The following is a 10,408-nucleotide window of genomic DNA, read 5'->3' on the forward strand; positions in this document are numbered from 1 at the left end:
CTGGCTCTGGGACCCCCCCTCAGCCCCCCCCGGCCATGAGATCCCCCCCTCGGACCCCCCTGGCTCTGGGCCACCCCCTCACCCCAACCCTCTGCCATGGGACCCCTCCTCAGCACCCCCCCCGGCTCATGGGCACCCCTCAGACCCCCCCCCGGCCATGAGACCCCCCCTCAGCCCCCCCCTGGCTCTGGGACGCCCCCTCAAACCCTCCCCATCTGTGGGGACCCTCCTCAGACCCCCCCGGTCATGGGACACCCCCCTCAGACCCCTCCCATCTGTGGGGACCCCCTTTGGACCCCCCTGGCCATGGGGACCCCCCTCCCGGGGTGAGGGGTCCTGGGGAAAGAGGGGCCCCAAACCTCGCCCCCCCAACCCCCCAGAGGTCACAGGGGGGTGACACCCCCGGGGGTGTCACAGATTTGGGGGGGTCAGTCCTTGAGGTGGCACCTCAGGGGTGGGCACCGTGTCCCCCGGGGGGGTTTGGGGACCCCCTCAGTGCCAGGGCTCGGGGTTTGGGGGGTCCATGCCCAGACTCGGGGGTTTGGGGGGGCCATGCTCAGGTCTTTGGGGGTTTTTGGGGGGTCCCGTGCCCAGACTCTGGGGGTTTTGGGGTCCCCCCTCAGTGCCACGTCTCTGGGGGTTTTGGAGGGTCCATGCCCAGACTCGGGGGGCTTTTGGGGGGGCCATGCCCAGGCTCTGGGGGTTTTTGGGGGGCCATGTCCAGGCTCTGAGGGGGTTTGGGGGGTCCATGCCCAGAGTCTGGGGGGGGTTGGGGGGGTCCATGCTCATGTCTCTGGGGGGTTTGGGGGAGTCCATGCCCAGATCTCTGGGAGTTTTTGGGGTCCCCCCTCAGTCCCAGGTCTCTGAGGTTTTTGGGGGGTCCATGCCCAGACTCTGGGGGGTTTTGGGGCAGTTTGCCCAGATTCTGGGGGTTTTTGGGGTCCCCCTGCAGTGTCCAGGCTCGGAGGGTTTGGGGAGGCCACCCTTGGGTGCCACGTGCAGTCCCTGCTGGTTTGGGGGTCCAGCCCCTGGGGTTTGGGGGGTCCAGTCTCTGGGGTTTGGGGGTCCAGTCCCTGATGGTTTGGGGGTCCAGTCTCTGGGGATTTGGGGGTCCAGTCTCTGGGGTTTGGGGGTCCAGTCCCTGCTGGTTTTGGGATCCAGCCCTGGAGGTTTGGGGTCCGTGCCCAGCCCCTGATGTTTTCGGGGTCCCCCCAGTGCAGTTTGTGCTGAGGTTCAGGGGGGCACCAAGAGCAGAGGACGGTGCTGGGGGGTCCAGTCTCGGGGGGGTTTGGGGTCCAGTCCCCTGGTGGTTTGGGGTCCAATCCCACATGGTTTTTGGGGTCCAGTGTGTGATGTTTCTGGGTCCAGTCTGATATTTTGGGGTCCAATCCCTCATGGTTTTGGGGTCCAGTCTGTGACAGTTTGGGGTCTGGTCCCTGATGGTTTTGAGGTCCAGTCTCTGATATTTTGGGGTCCAGTCCCTGATATTTTGGGGTCCAGTTTCAGAGGGCTTTGGGGGTCCCATCCCTGATGTTTTTGGGGTCAGTCCCTGATGGATTGGGATTCAGTCCCTGATGTTTTGGGGTCCATTCTCTGATGTTTTGGGGTCCAGTCTCAGAGGGTTTTGGGGTCCAGTCTCTGACATTTTGGGGTCCCGTCCCTGACCCGGGGTCCCCCTGCAGTGCTGTCCAGGATGTCGGGGTGCGGGGGTCCGGTCTCGGTGGGTTTTGGGGTCTCGTCTCTGGTGTTTTGGGGTCCATCCTGACCGTGGGGTCCCCCCGCAGTGTCGTTCGTGCTGTCCAGGATGTCGGGGGTGCGGGGGTCCAGTCTGATGTTTTGGGGTCCCATCCCTTATTTCGGGGGTCCCCCGCAGTGTCGTTCGTGCTGTCCAGGATGTCGGGGTGCGGGGGCCCCGCCAAGAGCCGCGTGACGGTGCCGAAGCGGGTGTGGGAGTTCGTGACTCGGGAACGCGCCGCCCGCCTGGCGCTGCTGGCGCAGGAGGCGCGGGGTGCGGATCCTGGGTGGACGGCGAGACCCCCGAGCTGTACGTGCTGCAGCTCTGCGCGGCCCCCCCGGGCCCCCCCGGGCCGGGCGGGCTCTGCCCCGCGCGGAAGGCGCTCAAGGCGCTGCTCAAGGAGACCGAGAAGGAGCTGAAGAAGCGCAGCCAGCGGCCCGCCGAGGGGGCAGGGGGGTCGCGCCGAGCCCCCCGCGGGCGCGGCCGGGGCTCCCCCCGCGGCCCCGGCGGCGCGGGACGAGGAGCCGGAGCGGCAGTGCCCGATCTGCCTGGGGGAGATGCGGGGCCCCCGCACGCTGGAGCGCTGCCGCCACTCCTTCTGCGGGGACTGCATCGCGCGGGCGCTGCAGGTCCGCTCCGCCTGCCCCGTCTGCGGCCGCTTCTACGGGCAGCTGGTGGGCAACCAGCCCCCGACGGGCGCATGCTGGTCACCCGCGACCACCAGCTGCCCCTGCCCGGCTACGAGGCCTTCGGCACCATCATCATCCAGTACGTGTTCCCGCCCGGAGTGCAGGGGGTGAGTGCGCCGCGGGGGGGCACGGGGGGCACGGGGGGCATGGGGGGTACGGGGGGCACGGGGGGCATGAGGGGTATGGGGGGCACGGGGGGACACGGGGGGCACGGGGGGACACGGGGGGACACGGAGGGCATGGGGGGCACAGGGGGCACGGGGGGACACGGGGGGCATAGGGGGCACAGGGGGCACGGGGGGACACGGGGGGCACGGGGGGACACGGGGGGACACGGGGGGCATGGGGGGTACCGGTGGCACGAGGGGGCACAGGCATGGGGTACACGGGGGGTACAGGGGGGCACGGGGGGACATGGGGGGTACAGGCACGGGGGACACGGGGGGGGTCACGGGGGGTACCGGCACGGGGGACACAGGCCAGAGGGAATAAAGGGTGGGCATGGGGGACACGGGGGGTACAGGGGACACGGGGGGGTACCGGCACAGGGGGCACGGGGGACATGAGGGGTACAGGCACAGGGGGCACACCAGGGGCACAGGGGGAACACAGGGGGGCACAGGCACGGGGGACATGGGGGGCACAGGGGGTACATGGACACGGGGGCACAGGCATTGGAGGACACGGGGGCACAGGCACGGGGGTCTCAGGGCACAGGAATGGGGGGCCCACAGGGCACTGTGGGGGCACGGGCACGGGGGGATGTGGGGAGACCTGGGGGGCACAGGGGGGATGTTGGGGTTGAGGCAGGGGGTCATGGGGCACAGCACGGGGGGCACGGGGGGGGCACATGAGGGGCACGGGGGGCAAAGGGGGAACGGGGGGGCGTGGGGGCACAGGCACGGGGGGGTGGGGGACACAGGACTGGGGAGGTACAGGGGGGCACGGGGGACGGGGGGGGCACAGGAGGCACAACATGGGGGGGCACAGGGGGGACAAACATGGGGGGGCACGGGGGGGAACAGGAGGCACAGGGGGCAGGGGGGACAGGCATGGGGGGCACAGGGGGGGCACAGGTGTGGGGGGCAAGGGGGGGACAGGCATGGGGGGCACGGGGGGGACAAGGGCACAGGCACAAGGGGGGAAAGAGGGGGCACAGGAGGTGGGGGGCACCCGGGGCACAGGCAGGAAAGGACACAGGGGGGCACAAGGCATGGGGGGTGGAGGCATGGGGGCACAGGGGGGCACAGGTACCATGGAGGGCACAGGCACAGGGGGCACAGGGGCACAGCCATGGGGTGGCACAGCCATGGGGGGCACAGGCATGGCAGGCACAGGGGGCACAGGCATGGGGGGTGGAGGCATGGGGGGGGCACAGGGGCAATGGGGGGCACAGGCACAAGGGCACAGAGGCACAGGCACAGGGGGGCACAGGGGGCCAATGGGGGGCACAGGGAGGCCACAGGGGGCCATGGTGGGCACAGGCACGGGGGGCACAGTGGCTGGGGAAGGAGGGGTTGGTGGACAGGGGTGGCCTCAAAGCCATTGGGGTGCCCCTGAGTGCCCCCAAATCCTGCTGGGGTGCCCTGGGCCAGCCCTGTGCCCCCCAACACCTCTGAGTGCCCTCAGACCCTGCTGGGTGACCCTGGGTGCCCCCAAATCCTGGGGGGGGTGTCATTGGCACCCCTGGGTGTCCCCAAATCCTGGGGGGTGTCACTGCCCCCCTGATGCCCCTAAATGCCCCTGACCCAGCCCTGGGCACCTCAGGCCCCCCCTGTCTCCCCATCCTGCCCCACATCCCTCACTCCCCCTCACCTCCCCCTGGCCCCTGTGCCCCTCGTGCCCCCCATCCCCATCCCCTGCCCCTCCGTCCCCTGCCCTGTGCCCCCTGCCCACGGGGGAGCACCCAAAGCCCTGTTTTGGGGCACAGGGGCCCAAATCTCCCCCAGTTCTGGGGGCACGAGGTGACCCCTCCCCCCTGTTCTCTGGCCCAGCACTGACCCCTTTTCCCAGGATTTTGGGGGCCCAGCACTGACCCCTTTTCCTGCGCGGGGTGGTGCCCTGTCCTCCCTGTGCCCTGCCCTTACCTGGCCCCCCGAGCCCCCCCCTCACCTGTGCTGTGCCCTGCCCTCACCTGGCTCATCCCTCACCTGTCCTGTGCCCCCCATCCGTCACCTGTGCCCCCCATCCCTCACCTGTGCCCCCCGTCCCCTCACCTGTCCCATACCCTCCCCAAGTGGAGCACCCCAACCCGGGGGTGCGGTACCTGTGCCCCCCATCTCTCACCTGTGCCCCCTCCCCAGGTGGAGCACCCCAACCCCGGGGTGCAGTACCCGGGCACCACCCGTGTCACATACCTGTGCCCCCCGTCCCTCACCTGTGCCCCCTCCCCAGGTGGAGCACCCCAACCCCGGGGTGCAGTACCCCGGGCACCACCCGTGTCACATACCTGTGCCCCCCAGCCCTCACCTGTGCCCCCCATCCCTCACCTGTCCCCATACCCCCCCAGGTGGAGCACCCCCAACCCCGGGGGTGCGGTACCTGTGCCCCCCATCCTCACCTGTGCCCCCCATCCCTCACCTGTGCCCCTGTACAGGTGGAGCACCCCAACCCCGGGGTGCGGTACCTGTACCCCCCATCCCTCACCTGTGCCCCCCCATCCCTCACCTGTGCCATACCCCCCCAGGTGGAGCACCCCAACCCCGGGGTGCGGTACCCGGGCACCACGCGCGTCGCGTACCTGCCCGACTGCCCCGAGGGGAACAAGGTGCTGGGGGCTGTTCCGCAAGGCCTTTGCCCAGCGCCTCACCTTCACCGTGGGCACCTCCCTGACCACGGGCAGGGCCAACGTCATCACCTGGAACGACATCCACCACAAGACCAACTGCAACCGGCGGGCCACAGCTGTGCGGGGCACGGGGGGCACGGGGGGGTGTGGGGGGGCACGGGGGCATGGGGGGCACGGGGGGCACCTGAGGGACTGGGGAACGACATCCACCACAAGACCAACTGCACCGGCGGGTCACAGCTGTGCGGGGGCACGGGGGGCACGGGGGGGGGCACGGGGGGGGCACGGGGGAACATAGGGGGCACGGGGGAACATAGGGGGCACGGGGGAACATAGGGGGCACAGGGGGGTGTGGGGGGACATGGGGGCACGGGGGAACATAGGGAGCACGGGGGGCACCTGAGGGGTTGGGGAACGACATCCACCACGAGACCAACTGCACCGGCGGGCCACAGCTGTGCGGGGGCATGGGGGGAACGGGGGGGCATGAAGAGGCACGGGGGGGTCACCCGGGAGGCAGGTGGGGACATGGGGGGGGCACCAAGACCAACTGCCCCGGGGGGACCCAGCTATGGGGGGGGGGGAGGACACCTGTGGTGGGCTGACAGACCCCCCGGGGGGCACCCCCTGACCTGCCCCTGTGCCCCCCAGGTTCGGGTACCCCCGACCCCACGTACCTCGCCGGGTGCAGGAGGAGCTGCGGGCCAAGGGCATCACCGAGGACTGAGGGGGGGCGGGGACCCCCCCGGGCACGGGGACCCCCCGGGGGATGGAACCCCCCCTACCGGGACCCTCCCGGGCACGGGGACCCCCCGGGGGATGGAGCCCACCCCTGCCGGGACCCCCCCGGGCACGGGGACCCCCCGGGGGATGGAGCCCACCCTGCCGGGACCCCCCCCGGGCACGGGGACCCCCCGGGGATGGAACTCACCCTGCCGGGACCCCCCCGGGGATGGAGCCCACCCTGCCGGGACCCCCCCGGGCACGGGACCCCCGGCGATGGAGCCCACCCTGCGGGGGACCCCCCCGGAACGAACGAAGACCCCCGGGGATGGAACCCACCCTGCCGGGACCCCCCGGGTACGGAGCCCACCCTGCCGGGACCCCCCAGACAACGAGACCCCCCCCCAGCCCCTCCCCAGGCAGGGGGGACCCCCCCCGGGAGCCCCCTCGGGCTGGCGGGACTCCCCCCACCCCCCCCCCGGGCACAAGGAGGGGGTCAGACCCTCGCGGGGGGGGGGGCGGGGCCGCGCAGCCCCCCCGGCACGGACAGACGGACCCTCTGTACATACCCCCGACCCCCCGGACACGCGGGGGGGTCCTGCCCCCCCCCGACCCCCGGACACGCGGGGGGGTCCTGCCCCCCCCGACCCCCGGACACGCGGGGGGGTCCTGCCCCGGGGGGTTATTTATTTTTTATTGCCCCCCCAGATCTGTAACTTTGATCCAATAAAAAATTATGCAACGGACCGGGGGGGGTCGGGGGGCACCGGGGGGGCGATTTGGGGTGAGCTGGGACGGGGAGGGGCACAGTGGGGTGGGGACAGGGGGATGGGACAGGGGGACATTGGGATGGACGTGGGGATGGGGCCAGGGGGATGGAGATGTGTGAGATGGGAACAGCAGGACATTGGGATGGGGCCAGGGGGATGGGGACAGCAGGACATTGGGATGGACGTGGGGATGGACATTGGGATGGACAGTGGGATGGGGATGTGTGGGATGGGAACAGTGGGATGGGGCCAGGGGGATGGGGACAGCAGGACATTGGGATGGGAACAGTAGGATGGGGACAGGGGGAGGGGGATGGGGACAGGGGGATGGGGACAGCAGGACATTGGGATGGACAGTGGGATGGGGATGTGTGGGATGGGAACAGCAGGACATTGGGATGGACGTGGGGATGGGGCCAGGGGGGTGGGGCACTGGCCTGGGACACCGGGATGAAACCATCGGGATGGGGAGGCTGGGATGGGACAGTGGGATGGGACAGTGGGATGGAATGTTGGGATGGGGACGCCGGGCTGAGACCTGATACAGGGACTCTGGGGTGGGACACTGGGGTGGGGACACAAGCATGGAACGGTGGGATGGGACATGGGGATGGGGACGCCGGGCTGAGACCTGATCCAGGGACACTGGGGTGGGACACCGGGGTGGGACAGGGGACATCAGGACAATTGGGATGGACACTGGGAGGGGGACAAGCACGGGACTGTGGGATGGGACATTGGGATGGGGACGTGGGGTGGGGGCATCAAGACGTTGGGATGGACATTGGGATGGACATTGGGATGGGACGATGTGATGGGACACTGAGCTGGGATTTTGGGATGGGAAACTGAGCTGGGGACATGGGGATGGACATTGGGATGGACACTGGGATGGACACTGGGATGGACATTGGGATGGACACTGGGATGGACAGTGGGATGGACATTGGGATGGGGACACAGGCCTGGGACATGATGGGACATGAACAGGGGGATGTGGGGACGGGCTGGGGACAGTGGGGTGGGACCACTCAGAGTCCCAGGATGGGTGGGAAGGGACCTTAAAGTGCAGGGGAGACCCCAAAACTGCCCCAATAGTGCAGGGGAGACCCCAAACTCTGCTGGGCCTCTGGTCACTGGTTTCAACTGGGGTTGAACTGGTTTGAACTCGTTCTGGGGATCCCAAATCCCCCTTGTCCCACTCTGGGGATCCCAAATCCCCCCTGTCCCACTCTGGGGATCCCAAATCCCCCCTTGTCCCACTCTGGGGATCCCAAATCCCCCCTTGTCCCACTCTGGGGATCCCAAATCCCCCCTGTCCCACCCCTGGGATCCCAAATCCCCCCGTCCCCCCCTTTGGCCCCGGTTCCGGGTGGGACCCCCCGCGCGGGAATTCCCAGGATCCCCTTTCCCGGCCTTGTTAAATGTGGGAAAAACGTTCCCCTGTTCCAGCCCCCGGAACGGCCCCTGTTCCTTCTACAGGGGATGGGGGGTTATAGGGGGTGGGAGTTATAGGGGATATGGGGGATATGGGGGCTATGGGGGCTATAGGGGATATGGGGGCTATGGGGGATTGAGGTTATAGGGTATTGGGGTTATTGGGGATGGAGGGGCTGTGGGGGATGTGGAGAAGATTTTGGGGGTACTTGGGGTGATTTTGGGGGCGGTTTCAGGGTGAGTTGGCTGCGGGTTTGGGCTGATTTGGGGGATTTTTGGGCTAAATTGGGGGGTTTTTGGGGCAGTTTTTGGGGATTCTGGGACTGATTTTGAGGTGAATTTGGGGGTGGATTTTGGGGTGATTCCGCAGGGTTTGGGAGCTGAGCCTGCAGCTGATTTTGGGGGTGATTTTGGGGTGATTCAGGTGCGAGTTGGGGGCGGTTTGGGGGCAGATTTTGGAGTGATTCTTGGTGGTGGTTTTGGGGATTATTTGGTGGCTATTTTGGGGGTGATTTGGGGTTATTTTGGGGTGATTTTGGGGGATCATTTTGGGGTTATTTTGGGTTGATTTTTGGGGATTATTCCGGTGTAATTTTGGGGTGATTTGGGGGGTTATTTTGGGGTGATTTGGGGTTAGTTTGGAGGTGATTTTGGGAATTATTTGGTGGCCCTTTTTGGGTCGATTTTTGGGATTATTTTGGGGGTGATTTTGGGGTTATTTCGTGGTGATTTGGGGGGCTATTTTGGGGTGATTTTTGAGGTTATTTTGGGGTGATTTGGGGGTTATTTTGGGGTGATTTCAGGTTGATTTGGGGCTGCCGCCGCACTCCTGGATCAGACCCGGGGGGCCGCTGCCCCCCCCAGGTGACCACATTGTCCCAACGCCACCTGAGCGGCCCCTCCCCCACCTGAGCGGCCCCTCCCCCACCTGGCCCCTCCCCCTCCCCCTCTTTATTTCCAACAAACTGAAATAAATCGGCTTTTATTGACTTTTCCCCCATTTTCCCCCCAAATCCCCAGGCAGGGCTGACCTGGAGCATCCCGGCCTGTTCACCTGGGCACACCTTTACCTGGGCACACCCTCACCTGGGCACAACCTCACCTGGGCACACCCCCCACCTGGGATCACCCTCACCTGGGCACACCCTCACCTGGGCACACCCCCACCTAGGCACACCTTTACCTGGGCACAGCCTCACCTGGGCACACCCCCCACCTGGGATCACCCTCACCTGGGCACACCCTCACCTGAGCACACCCTCACCTGGGAACACTCTCACCTGGGCACTCTCTCACCTGGGCACACCCTCACCTGGGCACACCCTCACCTGGGCACACCCCCACCTGGGCACACCCTCACCTGGGAACACCCTCACCTGGACACACCCACACCTGGGCACACCCCCACCTGTTCACACCCTCACCTGGACACACCCTCACCTGGGCACACCCTCACCTGTTCACACCCTCACCTGGACACACCCTCACCTGGACACACCCTCACCTGGGCACCTGCCCGGGGCGCTTCGCCCCCTCCCCGTGTTCAGCAGAAAGAGCCAAATCTTTGTTTTTCTCCCCAAAACAGCGACGCCCCCCCTGCCCCTCCCCCCCGTTATTCCTTTATTCCCAAATTTTCCATCGGTGAATTCCCGGCGGGATCGGATCCCACCTGCACACACCTGGGACACACCTGGAGACACACCTGGGGACACACCTGGAGACACACCTGGACACACACCTGGGGACACACCTGGACACACACCTGGACACACACCTGGAGACACACCTGGGGGCACACCTGGAGACACACCTGGCCCGGGGGGAACACCTGGGGCCTCGCAGCTGCTGAGGGGGGGGCAGCCAGGTAAGCACAGGTAAGCACAGGTAAGCACACCTGGGAGAGGGACAGCCAGGTAACCACACCTGGGACAGGTAACCACACCTGGGACAGGTAACCACACCTGGGGGTCACCTGGGACAGGCACAGCCAGGTAAGCACACCTGGGACAGGCACATCCAGGTAAGCACACCTGGGGGCTCCCAGGTGTTCCCAGTTCTCTGCTCGTGTCCTTGTGCCGGGAGTGGGCGGTGTCCAGGTGTTCAACTGTCCAGGTGTTCAGGTGTCCAGGTGTTCCAGGTGTCCAGCTGTCCAGGTGTTCCAGGTGTTCAGGTATTCCAGGTGTCCCAGGTGTCCAGGTGCTCCAAGTGTTCAGGTGTCCAGCTGTCCAGGTGTTCAGGTGTTCCAGGTGTCCACATGTCCAGGTGT

At 67.1% G+C, this 10,408-nt stretch overlaps 1 protein-coding gene across 1 annotated transcript; it reads left to right on the forward strand.

Annotated features, from left to right (window-relative positions):
- The first annotated feature begins 1,309 nt into the window (after window positions 1–1,309).
- LOC127465909 (probable E3 ubiquitin-protein ligase DTX3) lies at window positions 1,310–6,052 on the forward strand. The gene is given in 8 exon segments (XM_051776440.1): window positions 1,310–2,007; window positions 2,010–2,191; window positions 2,193–2,422; window positions 2,425–2,531; window positions 5,111–5,197; window positions 5,199–5,301; window positions 5,642–5,669; window positions 5,864–6,052. Coding segments are annotated over 8 exon segments (1,224 nt in total). The 5' UTR covers window positions 1,310–1,596; the 3' UTR covers window positions 5,940–6,052.
- The last annotated feature ends 4,356 nt before the right edge of the window (window positions 6,053–10,408 follow it).

The sequence above is a fragment of the Manacus candei genome, unplaced genomic scaffold, assembly GCF_025592945.1.
Source record: "Manacus candei isolate 608988 ecotype Guabito, Panama unplaced genomic scaffold, ASM2559294v1 h1tg000525l, whole genome shotgun sequence".
In the NCBI taxonomy this organism is placed as follows: domain Eukaryota; kingdom Metazoa; phylum Chordata; class Aves; order Passeriformes; family Pipridae; genus Manacus; species Manacus candei.